Source organism: Pelecanus crispus, chromosome 2 (assembly GCF_030463565.1).
Source record: "Pelecanus crispus isolate bPelCri1 chromosome 2, bPelCri1.pri, whole genome shotgun sequence".
NCBI lineage: Eukaryota > Metazoa > Chordata > Aves > Pelecaniformes > Pelecanidae > Pelecanus > Pelecanus crispus.
The window spans coordinates 118,530,376-118,557,178 of record NC_134644.1 but is presented as its reverse complement, the minus strand read 5'-3'; the positions used below and the strand labels follow the sequence as shown (position 1 = coordinate 118,557,178).

The 26,803-nt window shown below is 38.5% G+C and overlaps 1 protein-coding gene across 1 annotated transcript in view; it reads left to right on the top strand.

The window, feature by feature from the left end:
* PTPRM (protein tyrosine phosphatase receptor type M) overlaps positions 1–26,803 on the top strand; it is a 509,987-nt gene that overhangs the window by 165,205 nt on the left and 317,979 nt on the right. The window contains exons 4-5 of the mRNA XM_075706282.1: positions 3,369–3,447; positions 7,058–7,173. Of these exons, the coding sequence (XP_075562397.1) occupies positions 3,369–3,447; positions 7,058–7,173 (195 nt within the window). The remainder of the gene's footprint in view (positions 1–3,368; positions 3,448–7,057; positions 7,174–26,803) is intronic.

Genomic DNA, 26,803 nt, shown 5'->3' with positions numbered 1-26,803 from the left:
AGTTAAGCAGATATTTTAGTCCATAATCTTCATTTACTAATTTAAATAAAACAAAATACTGGATTTGGATGCAGCAGTATTCCACAGCCTGTGAACAGAACGGAAATTGTATTACTGTACTTGGAATAGGCATCATGTTCTTTTATATATGAAGCAAAAGGCACGTCAGCGATGTCTCTTTGACGATGGTATGTCACTACTGGCTGTAGTGTCTCTTTCCATTTACTAAAAATTGGCATATTTTTTGTCAGAAGAGATGAAAACTTACAATCATTAAAGCTGATATCAGCTTGGCTATCGCTTTTAATGGAAGTGTGATTAAAATGACAATATTTCAATTTGTATTACTTTTTTTTGGAACATGCCCTCTTTAATGACAATAATTGTAATTTAATAGTATGTCCAGCTGGCAGTTTCTTGATACATTGCCTGGCTTATTTGTGGTAATGACATTTTTGGTATGTTGTCTACAGATACAGCAGGATATTCTAGATAACTCACTGAGTTTTTGTCTGTTGTCATAAGCAGGTCCGATTCAGTTATTTCAAGGATGTAGTTTCTGCCTGTGAACTGAAGGAATGGGTTTGTGTTTAGAATCTATACAAGCCTTTTTTGTCTGCGAGTATATGAAGGGCTTAAAACCTCTCAGAGAGCCTCTAGTTAAGCTCCCCAGTTATGAATTATAGAAATGATTTTGATTATTTTCTACAGCTCAAGTGTTTGTTTTGCTGGAAGTCAGGTAATTCTTTGGAAAAGGTACTTTTATGCAACTTCTTTTTTTAAATAGTTAAATCCCCATTATCTGGCAGTAGTATTTTTAGCAGAAAACTTCTGACTGGTTTGGCTGGCTGCTTCAGAGGTGTGCATGTGCCAGTTCCTCCCAGCATTTTCTAGAATTTAGCATACCTAAAAGTGAAGAACCTGAAAAATCTTCCTCTGCAGTCAGGGGATCATGGACCTGGTGGACCTTTCAGATGGCTTTGTGCAGATCTTCTCCTTATACTGAGTGCTCCAAGAGAGAGGGAGGTTTTTGTTTTTTTTTTTTAAAAAGTTACATTTCAATAATGACTAGAAAGTTAACTATTTTTTTCTTTTTAACAGAGAAAACTCAAAGCCACTAGGGAATACAGGAGAGAAAGCAGTAACTGTCCCCAGCACTCTGTGTTTTTACAGTCAGGTCTTTGCCTTCACACTTAGATTCAGTTAACACAATGACTTTCTTAGTGGCAGCATATTTCCCTGGGAAACTTTTCCACCATTTCTGAGACCTGGGTTTCTGCTCCCTGTTCTTCACCACCGTATTGTAACATCCTTGCATTAACTGCAGGTTCCTGGAACTATGCCATGGTTTTCATGCCCTGTGGACTTTCAGATCTTCTCCATTTTGAATAGTCTTGGTAGCTCTTCAGAAAATGGAGCAGTCTTCTCCTCCTTCCAAGACATCAGCATAGCCATGTTTTTCAGAGACCATAACACAAACTGAGAACATACAGCTGTTTGTCACATTTCTTAATAGAGCAAAATCCTTTTTCTTTTTTCAAAGTTCAGTGAGTGCAAACAGGAACTGCATTCTGGGTCTTGCACTGCCATCAAAACTTAGGGTTACTTTGTGCATGTCACCTATCTCTCTGTATTTCCATTTCAAGACTGTTCAGATGAGGGTAAGAATGAGCACAGTTGGAAAAGCTCTTTCAGGTCTTTGAATGCAAGTTACTCTTTAAGAGTTTCTGCTTTTTTCTTCTTTAAGAACTTTTGCTTCCCAAGATAGTTCCTAAGACCGCTTCCACCAGGCGATTTTCTTCTCTGTAGGGAAGAGATGCTTTGAAATTTTGAATGGTCTTGCTCTGGATGCTCTACTGAATGCTGGGAGCCAAATCCATACTCTGTCCACTCTGTTGCTGTGAATCAGCAATATCAATTTTAAGCTCCATCAGAGTGCCATCAGGCATTTAGAAGGCCGCAGGCTGGGGCTTGTGACCGAGTAATCCTTTTCTTGCAGAACTTGTTTCTGCAAAATTTGTTTTGTGGCTTTCGGACTTTTCTCATTGCTGTCTTGTGTTTTCTTGTTGCTGCCTGGTTCACCCAGGGGCAACATTGGCACTGTAGGTTGAAATTTTTGTCTGGACAGGAGACAGAACTAGAATGAAAAGTAGTTTTTTCCTTGTCAGCCATATGGAGTTAAAGCCATATTTATGGCATTTTCACTCCAGTGAGATTGAGAGGGATAAATGGACAGAGTTTAGGAAGATGATATCTGGGAGAGAAAAACAGGATTGGTGTCCACTGGTGGAGTAGTGAGAAAGACAGGAGAAGACAGAGGCAAGAAGTGGTGAAGAATTTGCTCAGCTCAAGGTTTGTTTTCAAATCAGAATTGGTGCTCTGCCAGTGTTTATTCAGCATCAGGAAACTAATATAATATTATGGGGCTGTATGTTATCCTTGTGATGTGTTTGCATTCTGTACCTTTCTCTTTCTGCTGAAATAATTGCAGTAAAGAATATAGTACGTAGCGTCCTTCTGCATCTGTTCCAAGGTCAGGTAAAGCATATGCATGAAAAATAGTTTCTAAACTTTGTCTTCCTCAGTGTACTTCTGAGACTAGTTACAAGAGGCAATTAGAGTTAACTTGCCAAGCAAAAGGGAAGCATTAAAAAAAAAAAAATTCACAACCTGGATTTGAGCGTGAACTTCTTGAACATTGGTTTGGAAATGTACCTGCTAATGTTACTGGCATATTTTCTTCTATTCCACATAAACATTCTTGGAATGTTCAAAGCTAAGGCTGCCAAAGTTTGGAGAGGTGTACTTTTGAGTGTACTTAATTCAAACGACAAGAACGGTCCATTTATTTTGTGACCTATTTATAGCCATTAAACAAACCGTGGCAAATGGATCTGATTTACTTAATTCACTATATTTGGTGGAAGATTAAGAGCATGGAAAATACTTTCATAAAAATAGGTATGTTTGTGTCTGATACCATGCAAATCTCTGTATACTGCAGAACTGTCATTTTTTAAATAAAAGTAGGCATTTATTCTGCAAGACAAAGAATTGAAAATAAAATTATTATTAGGTAACTACTTTGGCAGACCAAATTTTGGGGGGATTTGGTTATTTCTCATCGTGAGCTATATATGATCACACTTGTAAATCTCCAAAAATAGTATAAACATGAAAAAATGTGATTTATTTTCTGGCTCATTTTAATGATAAGACCAACACATTTTGAGGGTTTTTCTGATTGTATTTTGTTTTCAAGCTGTTCTCAACATGTTAAAAGAGTTGATGTATTTTTCCATAATACAGTATTTTTATATTCCCTGTGTTACAAAGCCGCTAACTGAAATTTTCTTTTTGCTTCTCAGGTTGTTTTTGAAGTGGTCACTTCAGGTCACCCAGGATATGTGGCTATTGATGAAGTTAAAGTTTTAGGACATCCATGTAGTAAGTACCTACCTGCTATTTTAAAGCCAGCCTTCTAAAATGAATGTGGCACTTGGCTTCAATAAATGTGGAGAAAAAGATACAGAAAATGTCAGAAAACAATGTCACCACTGTAAATATAGGCTGACTATATACAAAGTGTTGCTAGCATTTGAACACTTGCACCTTATTGGCTTTAAAGACATCTCTTATATGCATCTTGCGTACAGTGCTTGGCATAAGCTCCAGAGCCTAACTGGGCCATCTAATGATGCCTTCAGAACAAAAGTCATCAAGATTTGTTGACCAGTTTTCTGTTGCCATCAAAAATTCAGTGCAGCCACAAGCTGAGGCATTAGTGAGAGCAGATGAACAACAGAAGAGCTGAAATATATGATTATTTTTTCCAAGGCTTAGAAGAAAGAAAACTCAGGGTGAGGGCTGAGGCTTTACTAAGCAGGGTTCTGAGGGTACTTCCCCAGGTATTGTACTTTGGGTTCATGGCTCAGTTTCTGCACTGTGTTTTATTTGCTTATAGAATCATAGAATCGTTTAGGTTGGAAAAGACCTTTAAGATCATCCAGTCCAACCATTAACCTAGCATTACCAAGTCCACCACTAAACCAGTTAGAGGTAGAGTAGCAATTTCATGTTTCCTGGCTTGGTGGCTGGATTATTTATAATGAAAGTAAAAAGTAGGAATCATTAAGATTGGAAAGGACCTCTAAGATCATCATTCCAATCATCAACACAACACCACCATGTCCACTAAACCATGTCCCCAAGTGCCATGTCTACCCGTTCTTTGAACACTTCCAGGGATGGTGACTCCACCACCTCTCTGGGCAGCCTGTTCCAATGCTTGACTACTCTTTCTGTGAAGAAATTTTTCCTAATATCCAACCTAAACCTCCCCTGGCGCAGCTTGAGCCAATTTCCTCTCATCCTATCGCTAGCTACCTGGGAGAAGAGACCAGCACCCACCTCACTACAACCTCCTTTCAGGTAGTTGTAGAGAGCGATAAGATCTCCCCTCAGCCTCCTCTTCTCCAGACTAAACAACCCCAGTTCTCTCAGCCGCTCCTCATAAGGCCTGTGCTCCAGACCCTTCACGTTTCAGATGTTAATAATAACCCATTATTAAGGATATGTAATAACTTATCCTAAGTTCTTTTAAAACTGCTGTCAAAACAAAACCTTGTAACTTAAAGCTTTAACATAGTAATCCAGATGTAATTGAACAGACTACTTAAATAAACAATTATTTCACATATTTGCTATTTGTTAAATAAGGTGTATTAAGATCATACATGGAATTGTAGGTTGTAATCTTACTGACCAAATGACTGAGCAGGGAAAAAGACACAAACTTCTGTGTCATTTTTCACCTTCCTCTTATGCCATATCGTACTTGTATGCATTCTTAGTGGCTTGTAAGTAAGAGCTGCGATTTAAATAAAAAGTGGTTTATTGGTTAGTACGAGAACACCTCATAAAAATGGTTTTATTGTTAGTGGCAAGAAGACACAGACATTTTTTTCAAATACAGAGACAGTTATGCAGAATCAGCAGCTGTTATTTCTGAATCACTTAGTTCTAATAAACACAGCAGGCTTTCATGTTGTTAGGCAGTATTTGTGCTTCTGCATTTTGAATTTATATCTTTGGTTCAGGTAGGATAAGTCTAAAGCAGCATTTTATCAGCTTAATAATTTTTCTCGTACAGATTTTGAGAGGTTTGATCTGTGCATTTGTACCAATCAATTCTCAAAACCTGCAAGTAGCTCTTGTTAATGTGGAGACTGTTATACCCCATAGCATGTAGAGTTCTAATGTGACAGTGTTAAAATGCAAAAGCTTTAATGAAAAGTTCTTTGATGAAGTAATTAAAATGTTAGAAACTAAGACATCAAACCAGTTACATTGTCTACAAGAAAACTGAAAAAGTGTGAAAATTGGAATAGAACTACCGTGTGTCTAAAACTTTGCAACACTCATAATGCTATTCTTTCTGTATAGTGCCAGAAAAAAATACTTTTGGAATGATTAACTCTTTAAACAAAATAAAAATGGGGAAAATATTTGCTAGGCAATTGCCTGGGAAGTACAGACAAAGACCAAGGAGAAAGCAAGTTGTAAGCACGTAGACCAGAAAGGGATGGCTTGTGGTGGGTGGTTGGGGTTTTTCGTGTGTGTGTGTGTGTGTGTGTGTGTGTTTGTTTTTAAAACCTAATACCCCTCTCCAGTTAGGCCATACCTGGTAACTCAGAAAGGCTAGTTTTCCAGAGTTTAGGAAGACCAAGAAAAAAAAAAACAAGTGTGGTAAAAGCAGATGTAAAGAATAAAGAAAGAATAAAGTGACTGAGAAATGGGAAACTTATTGAAGAATTTTACTGGATAGTCAGACATTAATAGTTTGATAGGCAAAGAAGATGATGACTTTGGCCTAACGTCTGTCTGTCCTAAGTGGGAAGAGTTTAAGAAAAAAAAAGCAGTATGTCTAGTAAATTTGCCATAAGGACAGTTATCATGAAAAGATTTCCTTCCCTGGTTAAATATTAATTTGGGCTATTTTATTCCATCTCCTCCTCCTTATACTGCCTTGTTGCCTTATACTGGATATTAAGCAACTTTTTCTTTAATTCTGGTAGCTGGTTATTTATTAATTCCTTAAAACTGCAGTTGCTCCCAGTGATAAGGTCTTTCAAGAAAATGTTATCAGCACTTTAAATGGTTGTGATACTCTGCTAGTGTATGTTTAGTTTACCAGTTTATTGTTAGTACTAACATTTCCATGCCTGAAAACAATGTTCAGAGCCTGGCTTATCTGCTAGTATAGGCAGTGCAAAAAGTCCCCTTGCCTGCAGTAGGATTTGAATGGTTGGGGAATACTGCCTTTTCAAGGATAAATTTCTGTAGCAAATGTCTATGTTTTTCTGTGTCATGTGGTTGACTCTTTCCAGTAAACCAAAAATACACATGCTATCTTTCCTCCTTCAGTGGACATGGTTTTTGTTTGAATATCTATTTAATTCATTAGGTTATTTGTAGCTGTATTGCTTTAATTTTTAGTGGGAGTGTTTTCTCTTTCTAAATGAAAAATAAGTATTTGTATGGAGAATGCATTGTGTTTTGTTTTTCAGCAGTGTTGCTGAAAATAATTGTATTTAAAGAATACAGCTGTAGTTGGTGAGAAGTGTTATGTTAGTATTTTAGTTGTTTGGTGTGCTACATTTCTAAAGCATCTCCTCTATAGACACTGTACCTGGTTAAAATGAAAAACCTGTTTCCCTGACAACATCGCTCAACTTCTTACTGTTTTGTCTAGTTGGTAGTGTAAGTATCTAATAGGTTTTTGTTCAAAATGTAATTGGTTTCCAATATGATCTTTATTAATAGAATGTTACTGCGAGAGGGATGCTGAGCTAAGATAATTTACACAGCAGGAACAATTAAATAGCACCCTTTTCTTCTGCTCTTTCGTAGGTATGGAAGTAAACCAACCTAAAATCTAATGTGTAGTCAGTGATTTGGACCTTTTAAAGCAGGGCTACTTAATTTGCTCGGTGTATTATTCATAGTGAGTACTTCCATGTTGCATAACTTCAATACTTACCTATTCTTTCAACAGCAAAAACTCCCCATTTCTTGCGTCTTCAGAGTGTGGAAGTCAATGCAGGACAATTTGCTACTTTTCAGTGCACTGCCAATGGTGGAACAGACTCAGGTGACAGACTCTGGTTACAGGTAATTTCTTTCTTTCCTAAGGCACTGAGATCTGGGGGGAGGGGAGTTCATCACTCTGAAAAGAATGTAAACATGAAAAATGATAGGGCTGTCTGTTTCATCAATATTAGATTTTATAGCGCCTTTCAACTGCTGCATTGTAGGCGTTCTGTTTTAGAAAAAGATACTGGAAGTTTCTGCTTCCTTATTTCAATAGGATGCCTTATTACAAATAAAGGTACTGTTACATGTGGCGATCATGAGTAAGGGCTAAATCCCCAAGGAAGAGCACGTGACTCTCTCATAATGTCTGTGCTGGCTAACTGCAACATTACGCACAATGATTTTCTTGGCTTACCTCTATGTCTGTTTAGTATTTTCAGCTAAAATTGCATTCTTACTTTTCAGTCTGGAGAAGACCAGTATGACACCCAAACCTGACCTTTTATATTACAGAGCCAAAGAATATTACCTATATTCACAGAGTCCATAAGTTTTTACTTATTGAGTAATGTAGCTTCTAGATAGGTGTCACATCTTAAATAAAGACTGTCTCCAACTCCTCTTCTTTCAGTAAAGAGAGTTTCCCCTTATGCATACGTGTAACCTCGTGTCAAAAACATGCATCTTTCTTATCTCTTTCAGTAATTGGGGTACATCTTTAACTGCTGTCTTGCTGCCATCGTTTCGGAGTTGTCTGTTCTCTACAGCAAACAATAGTCTGTATTTGGACTTAGGATTAGGGATATACCAAGCTCCAGATCCCTATGCTTTCCATACGTGAAAAACAACATGCTAGAACTAGGAGATTGTCTGTGGGAAGGAAATAAGGATGTCGAAAACAATGCCTAAGGAGATCAGTCAGATGGAATTGCAGTATGTGGAGAAGGAGGGACAGGAGAAATAGAAGCAATGGTAACAGGAGTGACTTAGAGATGAAACTCTATTTTTGTTGTTTAAAAAATTTCAGACTTTTACTATAGTTTTCCTTTCACATTGCACATGGTGCAAAATTTCATCAAGCATTTCAGAAATGATTCATTTAAATGTGACAGGTTAAACAGCTGAGTAGTTATAAGAAAACTAGCACACAAATAAATAAGTAAAACCACTTCAAAAGCAAAGACCCATTTTTATCTGTATATGAATGGTGAACTGTTATGTCTATCCAGAAGGAGCTTGATCAAATATAGTAGAAGGCAATGCAAATGTCCTTTGTTTTCATTTGGGTTTGCATGGGTATTTTCAACTTCTGTGCTGATATAAGGCTATTTCTCTAACACTCCAGCCTTTTAAAGGCAGTATTACAGTGTTGAATTGGTAGAATTACACTCCTGTCTTTCCTGAGCCACTGAGATTTTTTTGAAAGAATGATTTTTCCAGTCATGAAAAGAGTTTAGCATGTATGGGAAAATAATGGGTTGTTACTTCATCAGCGATAACCTTTCTAGAGCCTTTGAACTTTTGCATAATGCTCTTTTGTAAAATTGAAGGTAGAATTCAATATAGGGAAATCCTGATTCCATTCATTTTTTCCATAGATTTCAGGACAGTATAATTTCAGTTTTAACTTTTTTGTGTGGAATTTAGGACACACATAAATTCTTTGCAAGACTGGAATGTAATTTTTTTTATTTTAGAAATTAAATATCCTTCTAGATTTTATGTAGTATAACATCATTCTTCTTAGCAGCAGTAGCGATTCCAGAATATCTTTGCTGAGCTTAGTTAAGTGATTCCTTGTTTATACATGATTATGAGATTTTTTTTTTCTCTATATGAAGGATAAGAAAGTAGTGATAGATTGACTTGTTGAGGAATTTCATCTTCCTGAAGGGCCACTGTTTATTTGTCCTGCCTATATAACTGTAGGTCCCTGTGGTAATCAGTCCGAGGTTGTGCAAATTCCAGGAGTGCCTTTGTGTAAGAACATTTTAAAAGTTGACAGGATCTCCTGGATAGCTTGGATTTATTTTTGTACTTGTTTGCCAGTTTCCACAGATGTCTGCTTGCAGCTTACTGATCAGACAGCTCCACGTGTAGGATGCTGCAAATCAAGGCTATGAGATACAGTTCCCAACAGGATTAGCTGTATTTTAGTGTACTAGGTCACTGTCTGGTAACAGATCCCCAGACGTTGCAGTTCTCCATCAATCAACTGAGACCATCTGATTTCACACTGTGATATTCAGGAATTTTGTATACGCCTGCTTATAACATCTCATGACACTGCCACAGGACCATGAGTACAGTGCAGCTATCTGTAATAGCCGTCGGAAAACAGAATCATAGAATCATACGGTATCTTCTATGTCATATGACTGGTTAAATGGACATGAAAAATCCTTTTGTTCCCAGTAACAGTAGAACTGATACTCAACTATAAAACATCTTAATAAAAGACATTCTTATGTACACTAGAGTCAGAATAAAATGAGCACCATTCTCTGGAGATGTTTACGCTAGCACTCAGGTAATAGGGATTCAGGTTTTAGTGGTGCTGCGAACGGGTCGTGCAATCTCTCTGATATGCCTAGTTTGCCCACCAGTAATATTAAGCCTTTTCTATGATACTTTTGATGATTTGTTTCCTTAAATTTATAAAACCTTAAGGGTCAACCACAGTAAATAAATAAATAAATACCGGTGTGTGATTTTACCAGCTTCTCAGCATTTCTGCCACATAAGTCATATCAGGAGGCCTAACCTGTTTGGATTTGGCAATTCCAAAATATTGTGAGATAATTTGTTCCCAAATGATTTCCGGTACCTGTCATTTTTTTTTCAGATTCACATTGTTAGTCTGAAGTACAGGTAAATTGCCAGAGTGAAATCACAAACCCACTGAATTCAGTGATGTTTCTGACTGTTTCCAGTGGTGGTGGTATTTTATTCCTGTACTTCTCTCTCTTTTACATAGTACCTCTCAGCTTGTATGGAGCAGAAAGCTTCAAGTTTTGTAGTACACATTTTTCTGGTGAACAAATACTTTTTACAGTCTGTTGGACTGTGAGGGACATATGTTCCTTAAAACAAATGAATAATTCTAAGTTGGTTGGTTATCTTAATCTCCTTGTCTTTGCTGGGTAGTTGTTGCAAACGGCATAGATGTTCTTAGTTGTTTAATGCCCAGGCCTTGAAGCAGTCCTAAGTGAAATGCATAGATCATCTTTTATTTCCCTCCTTTTTTTTCTTTTCAAGCCTATCCCACTCTTATTCCCTATGGAATATGAAGTCTCTTAATTTATAGAGTATTACGGAAGTTCTTGCAATTGAATGGGTGATGGAGAACCACAGTTCACAGGTTAGCTGCCCAAATTAGACCACTGAGCCATCAAATTTGTTTCATGATGTTGTGATCAATATTTACTCTTTCAGGAAAGGGAAGACAGAAAACTGTTTACCTATTCCATAGTGCAGTGCTTTGCAAGAAAAACTTTTTTCCTGATCCTGCTAGGCAGCCATGCACCGTAGTGCATGAGCTATGATTGCAGGCTTGTCAGACAATTTGACAACAAATTGTGGGTATTTTCAGTGATGTAATTTCAAGTTAAACAAAAGGACTGAAGAACACAACACAGCATCATACAAGTTTGTTTTTATTGTTGTAACTAGTGTCCAATTAATAAGGTCGTTGGCTAGACTGTATATTTATGAATTCATGTCCTCATTAGCTTACATTCTAAACATAAACATACGTTAAAAATAAAACTGATGACACTAATGAAGGAATGTTTATAATTGACAGATGTGTCCTACGTCCCTTAACATTTTCTTTATCACATCTGTGGGCAACACAGGTTATTATCAGTATGGAATGACTCTTTCTATTCCATTGAAAGCTTGAGCAAAAACGCCATTCCTGTGCTCTTTCCTGTCCTCCCACTGTAAGGGCTGTAGCAATTGCTAATTTTTTTTAATTAAAGAAATTCCTCTTTGAAACTACAAGCTCCAGAAGTTGACACCAACAATAAGATAAAGCACTAGGCACTAAAGGAGCTAGGAATCCCAAGGAATGGAAATACACTTCAGAAAAAAAAAAAAAAAAACCCCAAAAAAACCCAACAGCATTTGTAGGTGGGAGCCTTGGAAAAAAATTAACATGTGGAACACAGAACAGTTAAAGGTCAAGTGAAAGCAGCTGAGACAATGTCTTCTGAAAAGCTTGTGCTAGTATTAGTATTTAGTAAATTGATACAAACCCCCCAGATCTGTATTATAGGAGAAAGAGGGTAGAAAGAGAGTAGAATTCTTTTTTGGAAGTAACTTTCTTTTGCTGCAGCCTAGAACACTGAAAAAGCAAACATTTTGCTTTCCACCAATGCCTTTGAGCCAGGAATCTAAATTGTAGCTTGCAAATTAGCATGAAGTCTAAAAAAATAAAGATTTACTTAGAAATAGGTAAATTTCTTCCACTGCAAGCCCAAGGTATACACATACATAGATTTTCTTCTCTGCAAGTGTATGAAGTTTGAACTGTCATGTATTGAATATTTACATATACAAAATATTATGTGTTATAGTAACTAAAACAGTGCGGTAAAAGACAATAAAAAATGCTTTTATAAGTACATCAGCAATAAAAGGAGAGCCAAGGAGGATCTCCATTCTTTGCTGGATGTGGGGGGGAACATTGTCACCGAGGACAAGGAAAAGGCTGAAGTACTTAACGCCTTCTTTGCCTCTGTGTTCAACAGCCAGACCGGTCATCCCCAGGGTACTCAGGCCCTTGAGCAAGAGGATAGGGATAGGGACCAGAATGGAGCCCTCATAGTCCAGGAGGAAGCAGTTAATGACCTGCTATGCCACCTGGACGCTCACAAGTCTATGGGGCCGGATGGGATCCACCCGAGAGTACTGAGGGAGCTGGCAGAGGATCTTGCCAAGCCACTTTCCATCATCTATCAACAGTCCTGGTTAACAGGGGAGGTCCCTGATGACTGGAGGCTTGCCAATGTGACGCCCATCTACAAGAAGGGCCGGAAGGAGGACCCGGGGAACTACAGGCCTGTCAGCCTGACCTCGGTGCCGGGGAAGATTATGGAGAGGTTCAGCTTGAGCGAACTCCACAGGCAAGTACAGGTCAACCAGGGGATCAGGCCCAGCCAGCATGGGTTCACAAAAGGCAGGTCCTGCTTGACCAACCTGATCTCCTTCTATGACCTGGTGACCTGCCTGGTAGATGATGGAAGGGCTGTGGATGTCATCTACCTCGACTTTAGCAAAGCTTTTGACACCGTCTCGCATAATATCCTCCTCGAGAAGCTGGCAGCTCACGGCTTAGACAGGCATACTCTTCGCTGGGTAAAGAACTGGTTGGGTGGCCGAGCCCAGAGAGTAGTGATAAATGGTGTTAAGTCCAGTTGGCGGCCGGTCACGAGCGGTGTTCCCCAGGGCTCTGTTTTAGGGCCAGTCTTGTTCAATATCTTTATCAATGATCTGGATGAGGGGATCGAGTGCACCCTCAGTAAGTTTGCAGACGACACCAAATTGGGTGGGAGTGTCGATCTGCTGGAGGGTAGGATGGCCCTGCAGAGGGACCTGGACAGACTGGATCGATGGGCCGTGGCCAACTGTATGAGGTTCAACAAGGCCAAGTGCCGGGTCCTGCACTTCGGTCACAACAACCCCATGCAACGCTACAGGCTTGGGGAGGAGTGGCTGGAAAGCTGCCTGGCCGAAAAGGACCTGGGGGTGTTAGTAGATAGCCGGCTGAACATGAGCCAGCAGTGTGCCCAGGTGGCCAAGAAGGCCAACAGCATCCTGGCTTGTATCAGGAATGCTGTGGCCAGCAGGAGCAGGGAGGTGATTGTCCCCCTGTACTCGGCGCTGGTGAGGCCGCACCTGGAATACTGTGTCCAGTTTTGGGCCCCTCACTACAAGAAAGACATTGAGGTGCTGGAGCGTGTCCAGAGAAGGGCAACGAAGCTGGTGAAGGGTCTGGAGAACAAGTCTTATGAGGAGCGGCTGAGGGAACTGGGGTTGTTTAGCCTGGAGAAGAGGAGGCTGAGGGGAGACCTTATCGCTCTCTACAACTACCTGAAAGGAGGTTGTAGTGAGGTGGGTGTTGGTCTCTTCTCCCAAGTAGCTAGCGATAGGACGAGAGGAAATGGGCTTAAGCTGCGCCAGGGGAGGTTTAGACTGGAAATTAGGAAAAATTTCTTTATGGAAAGGGTGGTCAGGCATTGGAACAGGCTGCCCAGAGAGGTGGTGGAGTCCCCATCCCTGGAGGCGTTTAAAAAACGGGTAGATGTGGCACTTCGGGATATGGTTTAGTCTGGTCTACCCTTGATTAGTCTAGAGTGGGCTTGGTAGTGTAGGTTAATGGTTGGACTGGATGATCTTAAAGGTCTTTTCCAACCTAGATGATTCTATGATTCTATGATTCTAAAATTAAAATTATTATCAAGTGAAAACTGCATAAATATTAAAATAAATGTTTCCAGGGCAATACTTGGGAAAAGTTGTGCCTCTGCAGCCTTAGAAGTTTGAACCTCTTGAGCCTACCCTTTTTAATCTACATACAGACATAATCTTTTTTCTACAGAATACCCATCTCGTTCGGGGTAGTGGACATATTCAGTTGATTAATAGCTCCTTAATATGTGGGTTCCTTCACAGAAGTATATGTAGGGCTTTGCTTTGCTTACTGAATACTATACAAATCAATTCTGAAAACAGGTTTATTCATTTTCTAATGGAATCTTTTCTACTAATCTTAGTGCTTCACAGTATTAAGTTGTTTCTGTGGGATGGATATGATCTTCATTTCATAGTTGAGGAACATAGACACTGAGAAACAAAAGCAAAATGTATCCCTTACGTTTGGAAACAGCGTCTGAGGCACCTGGACCTGATTCTCTGCATGTAAGGCATCGAGCACTTCCTGTGCTCAGTATCCGCTGATGTTAGTTGCTATAGCAGGTGGCCAGTACTTCGGAGAATTGACCTCAAAGACCAAAATTAGGCATCTAGAATATCAGTATACAGTTAGAAGAATCCTGGGAAAAGGTTAAGTGACGTAAAGCCTCTGTGGCAGAGTCATGTCTGTTAAATCATGGAATCACACAGATTCTGCAATTGGCTTGTTTGTTCCTTAGCTTCTCAGGCCTGGCTCCATCTGTTCATTTTTCCACCCCCATCTGCTGCTACTTCTAATTTGCAGCTGGTTCATTCAGTTCCTTCTGTGTGCTACTTGTTCTTAGAACGATCTAGAGTGTGACTTCAGGGAAATTGCTGTTCAGATGATACCTAGGTATCAGGAAATTCCATTTTAATATCAAACCCAATCTTTTGATACTGATTTCTAAAGATTTGTTGTAGCGTCATTCAACATGTGGCAGTTGCATTTTTCGGAGACTTGCACCTTGACGCAGTGTGGGTAGCCTTTCTTGAGAGAGGTTCCTCAAACAGTGGAAAGCTACAGTTATTGAGAAAGAGAGATCATCACTTCACTGATGTATTTTTCCTAGCCTCATTCTAATTCTAAAATGTGGTTCAAATTCAAATAATTATTTAAAAATCTAATTCTCAGAAGCGTAACTTTTATTGCAGAAATACAGACCTAAGAGTAAAAATTTGTTGAAGGTAAGCAAATAACAACAGGATCTCAGGATATGTCTGACAGCTGTAGTAAGCGCCATCATCAGACTTACCAAATAGCAAGAGACTAATGGGTATTCTCTGATAGAAGGGGAGAGGGTAAAATCTTTCATACCTATGATTTATGCATGCAGAATGCATGCTGCTTCATTTGCAGCCAAGAAACTAAGAACAGTATCACTCTGAAGGCCAGTGTTCTCTACCCTATGTAAACAGTTTATTACCTGTTAATAAGGGATTTGGCTTTTCTTCCTGTCTTTCCTGAAAGCTGTCTTTCACCTTATTCAGTGTATCTTTTTTTGTATCTTCAGTACTCTTTTCCTGAAGGTATGAAGAGTATGAAAGATTTTATTCCTCTACATACAAAACTGCAAAACCTGTATGCATTATTTATTATTTATTCAAAGGAAGAGATATAATCCTGTGTCAGAGGAGTTCTGGAAAGCAAATTGTTTTCCTTAGGAATACCTACACACATACACACAAATGAGAGGTGTCAAAAACATCCTTGTGAGAATGTGGAACCAGTGCAATGACTCCTGGCAAATTAGGAAAATAAAATACAGGATATACAAAATAGTTTGTGTGTGTGTGCGTGTGCTTGTTTATATAAATCACATCAAGTATCCCAGAAGGTGAACTGAAGTCCTGGAGTTTCATACGAATTTTTTGGTATGCTGTAAACTCTCTTGAGGCTTTCACATAATTACCATTTTCATTGCTAAGTCTGGAAGCACTTGAGGAAAAAACATTTCAGCCATTTTTTGAGTAGTAAGATAATGAAGCAGTATTTTACTTGTTAAAATTAAATCATATACACATGTAACAACTTAGTAACGCAAACAGGTGGAACTATTAATGAAAACTGTACAATGAGATAGGCCTAAAGAAGATGCTCTTTTGAATATTAAAAAAAAAAATAGTTTGCATTTGATCAGTAGGTGCTTTTGTGTACTACAGGAGTGCAGGAGTTCATTATTCCCCCTGCTCATAAATAGCTCTGTCTTCTGAGACTGATCAAACCACCTTGTGCATAGTAAATTGTCTTGAGTCCATTGACCTGAGAGGACCTTTAATGACATCAAAGATTTTGTGAAGACTACATGCATCCTGATGTGATTTTTTTGTAGCTAACCTGAGATGATTTTACTGTTAGAATGATAATTAGTGCCCTGTAGGAAGGGGCATTATCTATTACTGAATAGACCAAAGTTAATTTTTTTTTAAAGTTCTGCTAACCGTTTCATATTTTTTCCAGGTCTTGGTATGTTAATTTCTTTGTGTCCCTCTCTCCACTCCAGTGTATATTTAGTGCCTTTTTTCCAGTCAATATTGTATATTTTCCATTAATTGTCATTAATCAGTTTTAGTTGCTTTTCATTAATTGCATAGTGATCTTACTATATGACAGAAAAAGTTCTATGAACAGCAGAATATAGGAGGCTTGTGATGTGTGTCATGTTTGTGTTACCCAATGTCTAAGGAGCTGTGATCTTTGATGAAAACTTTTCCTTCATTATCTGCCTTAAATATGAATTGTCTGATATACTTCAGCTTATGCTTCGGGTAACCTTTCAGAACTGTGCTGTTTATTTTTACAGACATGGTAAGAACTGAAATACTTCAAATTTGCCTGGATTTTGTTGGGAGACTTTAAGTTCTTTGAGGAGAAATGAAGAAGTAACTTATGTATGAATGGCCTGACCGTTCTTACCAATTTCCTTGCCTTAGGCTGAAAAAGAAAGGAAGAACAGAACAAAACAAAACAAAACCAAAACCATGGTTATATTTGGCTAACAGAAAAACTTGTGCACATGGTAGCAATTATGTATAGCATTCATTATGTATACCGATTATAATGGATAATAATGCATTATAGAGGCAAGTCACTAGTAGCATACCCTAGGAATTGATACTGGGACAAGTACTGTTTAGCCTCTTTATTACTGATCTGGATGGTGACAGAGTGCGCCCTCTGCAAGTTAACGGACAATACAAAGTGGGGAGGAGTGGCTGATGCACCAGAGGGTTGGGCTGCCATTCAGAGGGACCTTGACAGGCCGGAGGAATGGGCAGAGAGGAACCTCATGAAATTCATTAAAGGGAAGTGCAAAGTCCTGCCCCAGGGAAGGAATAATCCCATGCACCGCTACAACACTGGGCTGGAAGTAGCTTTGCAAAGAACCTGGTGATCATGGTGGACAAGTTGACCATGAGCTAGCCATGTGCCCTTGCAGCAATGAAGACTAACAGCCTCCTGGGCTGCATTGGGAGGAGTGTTGTCTGAGGTCGAGGGAGGTGATTCTTCCCCTCTGCTCAGCAGTGGGGAGACACATCTGGAGTGCTGGGTCCAGTTCTGGGCTCCCCAGTACCAGAAAGATACGCTGGAGGAGGGTTAAGGGAGTGGAGGATCTGACACAGGACAGAGCTGGGACTGCTTAGTCTGGAAAAGGGAAGGATCAGGGGAGATCTTGAAAGGAGTAGAGATGACAGAGACAGACTCTTCTCAGTGGTATCTAGTGCCAGGACAAGAGGCGATGTGCACAAGCCGATATACAGGAAATTCCACTTGAACATAAGAAAAAAAAAATTACTGTGTTCAAACACTGGAACAGGTTGCTTGCAGAGGCTCGGGAGTCTCCGTCCTTGGAGATACTAAAAATGCAGCTGGATTCAGTCATGAGCAACTTGCTGTAGTTGACCCTGCTTTGAGCAGGAGGCTAGGACTACATGATCACCAGAAATCCCTTCTAACCAAGTTATTTTGTGATTCTGTGATAATATTTAAAAATCACTATTCTCACCTGTAGCATTTAGCAACTTCACTGTTAAGGAAATACTGAAATAGAGTTTCTTGGGTGAGGTGAGATGCGTGCCTTTGTACACACACTTTTTCAGTAGTTGATTGGATTCCTCTTTTTTCCCATTTTAACCTCTTGGTCTGTCTTTTCTGTTAATTTCTATTTCTGTCAGTTTACACTTCTTATTTCTTACTTTACTTCTGTTGATCATAAAGGAAGAGAAAGAAAATTCTCAGCAGTAAGAGCACACAGAGGAAACCCAGCAAAGCAGTTGGGATGGGGTTTTGGCTATCAATGAACACCGACCTATTAAACCTCTGATTCCAGCAATTTATGTGGGAGTAGTAGTATATTGGTAGGAGAATGTCAGAAATACAAAATTGGCTGTTAATGCAGAGGCTGCAGTCTAGTACTGTGTATCAAATGCCAGTAGTATAGGCAGTGGCAGAAAGAAGCTCCTTTTCATATGATTTACAAAAGTGAAGTGAAGAAAATGCAAAGAATAGGTACTTCAAAACACCTGTGGAACAATGCATTCTGTTATCTGTATATCCCCATTCTTCTTCACTTACATAATTTTTACAGCACAATTTTATAAACATCTGCATACAGTACCGTGTTAGCTAGTTGGGTTTGCGTTTTTTAATTCTGCTTGAAGTTTAATTTGCACAAACTCTGTCACAATTTTTTAGGAGACAAAATACAATTTTTTGTTTTTTCTGCATTTTAAGAACTTTGATAAAATGTGATAGAAGGATTTACTTTAATTTACATATTTGCTTTCCCTAAAGAGAGGCATAAGAAATGTAACAAATCTCAGCTTTCTAAACATCAATTCAAACTTATAAAATTTTAAAGTATGTTCACATGTATTAGAGATCGCACACCAAATTTTAGGAACAAAGTATCTATGTTTATTTTAATTGGTCCACTCTAACTGTGAGCAAATGTATATACTATAAGCTTTATACCTTAAGACAGTATATATTTAGATTGTATGAAAAGTCAAATACATTTTTGAATACGTATACCTAAGCTTCCAAACCAGTTCATGTTACAAAAGAGTTGTTAGGTTAGATGCTCATCCTTTGAGGATGATGAATGCATTGCTTATGTGACAGGCTTTGTTGTGAACAGTTACATTGCTTCTGTCTGGGCAGTAGTGCTGAAGGCTTCACCACACTTAGAGCAATCATTTTCTTTCTTCTGTCTGTTGGGATGCAATCAGGGATAACACCAACCAGGCTTTTTTACCTGGGCTTACTGGTTTTATTCTTCCATGTATATAGATTTGATTGATCTTTCTGCTAAGATTTCTCTTACAGAATCTTCAATTATTCGTGATACCACAGACTAGGAGAAATGAGTTAATGGTGGACTGTTAATGATAAATCTCAGTGAACATATGCAAGAAACAGAAAGACATCTTCAAATCAATGTATCTGTGAGGTGTTTTGTCTTCAGTGATGTTTCAGAGCTGCCCAGCAGAAACCATTCAGCATAGTGTTTTTGTTAGTAAACTGCGTGCAGCTGAATTTACAAAATGCATTTGCAGTGTGGTAGGAATGTACAGTTAAGGTCACTTTCCTCCTTGACACAATATTTTCCTTTATAGATTAGCATCAATGAGGCTGAGTGGCACATCAGGTGCTGTGTACTCTTATCACTGGCATGACTTTCCGAGTGCTGAGATTGGTTTAGGACTAAATTCTCAAAATCAGGGAACTGACATACTCTCAGAAGTGCTGGAAATGGGTTGCCAACCTGCTATCCTCCTGGTTTTGCATCCAAGCACAATGAAATCTTTCTCTCACACCAGTGTGCTGCTCAGGCTGGTTCTTGCAAGAGATTTCTGCATGTTCCTTAGAAAAATAAACCACTGAATAAACAGAAAAACAGGGGCCATCTTCCTAAGTCAGGGTCCCAGTACAGTCGCTGATAGATGTTAGACTGACATCTTTCTTCCACCTGCTTGCTGTGTAGCACAGCTGGGGTTCACAGAGATACTGTGACCGACGAAATGCACAGCTGAAAAAACTGAAATGCCTGATGGTGTGATAGCTACTCTGAATCTGTGTCCTAGCCTTACATTACTTGTATGAGATGGGGCCACTGTAATAGTGGAGACAGAAATGAGCCTTATATTCTGCCACTCGGAAACATTGCAGAAGTCTGGCCCGCAAAGCTGCTCGCTCTATGGGGTAAGCCTCCCAATCCACCTGGACTGCCCTGCCCAGCAGAAGAGCCAAATGTCGGTAACCATGAAGAAATGTCAGCGTGTTTTGTTACTAATAGTAAAAAAATGCAGGCAAGGGTAAATAGAAGAATAAACTTCACTCCTATTCTCATGAACCAGCTCCACCATTCCCAAGTGATGTGGAAGCTTAAAATGTTATCCAAAATAGTTGATTTCTGGTGAAAATACCTGACGGAAGCAGCTGTGAAGTTTTACATTATGACATTAGTCAAAACCTTTAAATCAGAAACTCTTCAGATGAATGAGCACTGCAGACCACATTGGTAGTGATACCAAAAAAGAAACTAAAAACTTTAGTGGATGTGAGCAAATTTGATGATTTTAATTCATGAAAACTAAGCAACCCTTGATACAGTAGGAAAAAAAGTACTGTAGATAGAGGGGAGAGAGGTGCTTATCTCTGTAGTGGTGCCAGTCATCAATCAGGTTGCAAGGAATGATAATCGGTGGCGTTCTCCAAAGGCCTTCCTTCAGCACCAGTCTAGCAGAGGTTGATGCTGCTCTGCCAAGACTGTTCTTGTGACACTGAAATATGAATTATGTTTTCAACTAGTATACCAACTGTTCCTGCATGTGAAATCTGAAAACTTTTAATACAGGTATTAAAATTTTTGTCTTGAAAAAGCCTTTTTATTACAAAAATATAACTCTTAATCCTCTGTCTCTTTGGTAATCTCCTGTGACCAAAAGAGATTCTGGGGAAAGAGTAAATCTGAAAAATTCATGAACTGTAGAAGTTTTGCTTTTAGAGGTGCACTGGAAACTGTATGAAATCCACTAGGACCTTCGTTATGGACAACAGTGCAAAACCTTAAGACAGCTGGAGGCAGCTTGACAAAGTTCGTTTGCGAGTAACCTGAAAAATGAGTAGATTTTGATCTTCCTTATTTGCTGAATATGCCCTGTTGCACCTTGTATCTATAAAGAGAGTCAGAAGTGCCACCTAAGAGAGCCATTATTATTAACAAGGGTGATACGAAACTTGGGACTCCAGACAAAAACCTTCTGGTAACAGGTACTTGTTCTTTCTTCTTCTTCCTTTTTTCCCTGTTTTAGAACTGTGTCTCAAGCATTCAGAAACTACCAGATATTAATGAGTGGACTACATACACTGATTTGCAGAAAATTTGCTTATCTGCAGATATTTATGGACATAGGCAAGTTAGAGGGGACGCACATAAATCTATCCCTCTCCTCCATCCCTATCCATCCCCACATATATTCTCATTTGACGAAGTGACCCATAAGAAAAGTTATTCTGGGATTACCTCTGTCAGTCTAACCTTTTTGGTATTCCTATCTGAATTTGAAAATGAAGCGACCCAAGTAGTGTTCTCTTTTCAAGAAACTCAGTTTGATGTGTTAATCTTCCAGTTATTCTGGAGTGTTAAATAATATAGTGCATGGTGATTAGCAAACCGGAGATAATGGAAGAGTTGACCTGTGCCACGCGGGGCTGGTTAGATTCAGCTTGCTTTTAAAGAGCGTGTTAGGTATGCCTGTTTCTGGACCCTGAAGACTGCCTTGATATGAAGCACAGTTCAGCAGCAGTAGAATCACTTAGGGACACAGATTAGTTAGGCAATTGATGAAGTAAATTCAATAAGCTTTCTGTGCTATGCTCTTGGACCTTTGGGAGAAAGAAACAGTGACCTTTACAATGAATACTGTAGTTAAAATGTACAAACTTACTGCTGGGAGGTATCGTGTTCAAATTGGAGTTGAACGGAGGCTTCTTTTATAAGACCAAGGACTGTTGAAGCTGTTTTGAGGCAAGGAGAACCAAAGTAAAGATTAAATTAAATTAAACCCAAAGGGAAGATGATAGGAAGGAAACAGAGCATTGGAGGAGGTGTGTGTTGGGTGTGGGAGCTGTTAAACTACGTGACTGACTCAGTAATTAAGACCGAAACACCTCCAGCCAAACCCCTCTACATTAGCTTCTCTGTTAAGTGAGCCAATATGTAACTAACTTATTACTGGGTATTACCGCTGTGGTTGTCTTTATTCACAAACTGCACTGTCACTGTTGAGGGGTTTGCTATAGCTTTCTTTAACCATAGGCATGCGTCTCCTCTTGCCATTCATTCCTCCCATTTGAAAGGATCTCTTCAGGAGGCTGCTGCCTCACCCTGAACAGGGCATGTGTTTTCATCATCAAATACGTGTGTGCTTCCTTCTTGGCTACTTCTTCCTTACCTGCTTTGTAGGGCTCAGTATTGCTTTGATTTTGCCTGCTGTTCTGGTAGTTTATAACTTTGGAATAGACGTCATGTTGTCCCCAGAACTTACAAGTTGGACTTTCTTCATCCCATGCCTCTTTTCTTCCCGACAAGATAGCACTTTTCCAGTGAAGAGAATGTGGGACACGACTGCACTGTTTTTTAACTGTCCTGTTATGTACTTGGATAGAAAAGGTGGACAGATGCCTGCATTAGTATACTTTGCATTGTGTGTATGGATGAAAATTATGCTAATGATCTTTACTTTCTGATTTTCTCCTCATCACTCTGCTCCTTCCCGGCCCCTCCGTGAGCCTGGTATCTGCAGAACTCCAAGACAGAGTATTAAGATCTTATGTATTTTCTCTCCATTTTTTAGCAAGGTGTTCATCCTAACTCTTGGAGTTTTTAATACAGATAAAAGGATTATGAGAAGTACTTAGCGTTGTGTATCTCAAAGAATTAAGATACAGTATTAGATTAAATGACTTTATGAGTAGGGCTACGGGTTCAGCAAAATGCTTAGCAGATGCATGGATCATCGCCATAATTTCTATCTAAAGTATAACACACTGCGTTAGAGGGAGATTTCCTAGTGCTCTGTTTTCTCCAGATGTTTCTGAGGATGTAGTTCCCTACAAGTAATTTTGTATTCTATTGTGTGCTTTTAAAGATGAATGGAAAGAAGATTTGGAATTTTTACATATTTTGTGAGCACTGACAAATTTGTTAGAGAATGTTAACTCTTCTCAATCGCTCTGGAATTTAATGTAAAAATAAAAAATAGATTGAGCAGGGTTTTGGGTTGGTTTTTTTTTTTGTTTGTTTTAAAATCTCTATGTAGTAATAACAGACTTGTTCCTCCCAGAATGATACAAAACAATTTCAGTATGTAAGTACAGAGTAACTGCTTTGGGTAAATTACACTGAGTTTAATGACTCCAGAAAATGCAATAATGTCTTTGTTTACTTTCTGTATGTTTAATTGTATCTTCAAATAGATGTCATTGCTTAATATTTGATAACTCGATGTGTAACTTTACTAATATTTTACAATATTACCTGGCAGCTCCAGCCAGCATTTAGGTTTAGTCATAATAAACAGAGATTTATGGAGAGCTATGTGATTTGAAGAAAAGGCTCAGTTATCAAACATTAAAATATTGAAAGATGAAATCTTTCTTGAAAGGTAAAATAATAACATTTTGCTTGAATACCCTTTAGTTACACATGCAGAGTGCAATTCTGACTCACAGCAGAATAATTCCAAATAGAGCAATAATAATCTTTTTTCCAGCATGGCCTCATTACTTGAATGAAATACACTTGTTAACTTACACAGGTGGAATAAATACAGGATAATCACAGGATCTGTGGTGGTTCTAATCTAGACTGACAAACAGTTGTCTTGGTTATGAAAGCAGCTCTAGAAATTCGGAGGTAAAGCCAACTGTCTTAATTATTGGAATGATATGAACTCTGCGAAGCAATTTTGTTGAGGTATTAATTACTATTTGATTTACATTTTATATGTATTTTAAAATTACTTCTGGCACTGAGATCCCACTGGTATGATTCTAATCACAATTTTATAAATATGCCTATTTGAAAGTGGGATAATGCAAACCCTTTCTTTTATTAAATGTATGAAAAGCTACTTAACCTACCTGTATGGGCAGAGGGTGACTGACCAGTGTTTCCTTTTAAGTCTTATTTGGGCAAAATTGTTGAAACATGCCTTGAGAGCGATTAATGCAGTGGTGGTGCTGGGTATAACATCCCAGAATTTCAATCCCTTTAAATTTCTGCTGCATTTTTGTTAAAAGTATTTCTGAAAGGTTTAATATATATCTTGTTGCTGCTAAACTGCTGTTCATTTAGAAGACTTAGAGTTAGTTCATTGCCTAAAAGAGACTGTAAGTCCAATTTAAATAACCATCAACCTATTTCTTTTCATTCTAGCTTGCCTAAAATGGAAAAATAATGTGCATTTTAAAGTGCTTTAAGCTGTCTCTGTATGCATTTAATATGCTGGTACTAGGAATATGGATTTTTCAAGCTGTATATATCCTGAGGTTATATTAAGATTTTTTTTAATATCCCTATGTATTGAATAACATGCTGTTTAATAGAAAATTTATTCTTACAAGTGACTTACCAGTTCTATATTTTCATTAGTTGGCTTAAATAGCATTTTTGAATATGTGTATTTCCTTTTTTTTAAAAGCTTTCTCTGAGCATTTGAAAACATCCGGGTTGCTCAGCAGGTGGTGGAACCTGTTATTTTCATTTTTGGATCTCAACATCTTGGGATCTTTGTTTTGTGGTCAAAATTCTTCTGCTCTAAGAAGGTTAGATAGCTCTGCCCTGGGGACATGGCCTTTGTAGTCCGAGCAGGTCTAGCATTAAATGATTACGGCAATTTCCTCTTTCCAAAGAATGAAGTGTCCTGTTCACACAGTTCTCCAAGTCCCAGAGGCAGAAAGAGCTAGTGAGCTTAAATCTGTAGTAAAGCCTCAGTCTTTCACATGGCAAAGCAGGGCTAAAGTAAAAAGAACTATCTTTATCTTTGAATTGTTTTTAAAACGAACAAACAAACCTCACCCATAAAACAGAAGGACACTACGAAGTTGCTCCGACAACCTGTTTTAATGGGTTTTAATATAGAGTCCCACAGTGTTACATTGTAAATCATGGATTTTTTACTGTTTTCTGGAATGGGATTAGTAAATTACAGACTTGTCTTTTTTTGTGTGTTTAATTTTCAAAAAGATACAATATATTTGTGAAGACTCAGGCTTCCACATAAAAACTAGTAGTTTGCAAGTTGTATCAGTAAATTTCAAAAATCTATCTTAAAAGAACTGAGGTTAAGGTTTTAGTGACTATAATTAGTAAAGCAATAGATTGTAAGTGAGCTCTTTTATTTGTGGGGCTTCAGAATGTTGCATTAGTGAGTGTTAAAAACTTATTTTTTTGAATGCTACTAAAAATCTTTGTAAAAAAACTGTAGCAAGATGTACTAACATGTTTAATAAACGAACGTTCATTTGCTATAAGTAAGTTATTTCTAGCTGTTCTAAATGAAATAGCTATTGACAGTCAGCACTGAGAGCTTGTCATTTATCATACAGTGTGCTTAAAGGGCCCTGTTAAATATGGAAAAGGAAATATTGTTGACATTCTCCTCCAAATTTTGGATAGTTAACTAACCCATAAAAGTGACCACTGTCATACCTGTGCAGCTTCCTGAAGATGCTGTGCAGTAACTCGGAGAGAACAAAAATGTGAATCACAAATAAAGGGAACGAAGCTGGCCGTGTGGGTACAGTTAAAACAGAAGCCATTCTGTATTCGTATATCAAATTATAAATAGTGTTTTTTTCAGACTAAAACCAGTCTTTTGCCATTTGTCTGTTGCTGAAATAAGTGTTTGGGAGAGGTTGTAGGTGTGGGTTGTTTGGGGTTTTTTTGGTTAGGTGGGTTTTTTGGTTGTGGATTTTGTGGTTTTGGTTTTTTTTCTTACTGTGCAGCCTCTTTTTTCCCTTTTTTTTTTTTTTTTTTTTTAAATCTCTTCTCCAATGCCTGTGGATTGAATTTTTCCTATACTTGAATTCATTACCTTTATTACCATTCCTTTATGCACAGGCTTAAATCAATTAGGCGGCTGTCCTACTCATTTGCTGTCGTCCCAGAAGAGAGGAAAGACTTGCTCTCTTGAGCCGTATTTTCTTCTTGTGGAAAGTAAAGCAATTATGTTTCTTAGTCTTTGTCTGTTCCAGACACTATGTTTTCCTTGAAAATTATTTTTTCCAAAGAGGCTAAAGAAAAATATCTGGTTTTTTCCTCCTTTAAGTTTCAGTAGGAAATGTCATGCCAATGATTTCTGTGGGACTGTTTGAGTTCTAACATGTAATTAGGCACTCTACACTTTGCCTCTGTGAGTTTGTAATGTTTAAGAGAAGTCAGTCAAGATAATATTTATTAATAATAATCTCACATATATTTTACAGGTGTGTTAATAATAATAATAATAATAATAATAATGAAAGCTTTTTATTCTGGAGCTCCTTCATGAATTTTGAAGCCACCATTAATAACCTGTTTCACATCTGGATTTCAGTGGGAGGCAAAAAGGCTCAAATCCTCTATAGAGCCAAGCTGAGTTACATTTAAGGCTCATGTAGCTTGTTCATTTGAGCAAAATGATGTGTGCCTATGAAATGCGCTTTGGCTTCTCTCTTTTTCAGTCGAAATTATTGACGTGTGAATGGATAGCGCGTGTTGCGTGGCCATATAGTCGATTATTTGATCAAACTAAGATTTCCTGTTGTAGAACAGCACTTAAGACATTTGAAATCAGGCGAGATCAGCGTGTTCGAGAATAAGCAGAAGGTAAAAACGATTATAGGACCCCAGTGAAATAATAATTTATTATAAATGCTGCAATGCATTGATCAGTTCGGTTTTCATTCTACATATGCACAGAAACAGATGGGAAATATGCCCTATGGGGCCGCGTATTCGAGCAGTTCCCTTCGTGGACTGCTGGCAGTTAATATGACAACCCAGGCTGTGTTGTTCAGGATTTCTACTGGCCATTGGGAGGTCTGAGGGGGCTGGCGTGGTAGGACTTAGTCCTCTGCGTGGGGCCAGCAGGGAGTGTGCATGCGTCATACCTTCCCATGGTCTCCTCTCTTCACGGGCTGGAGATTAAGGCAGAAATTTTACTGCCTCGTGGCATTGCCTAGTCCTTTCCCTTCACCTCT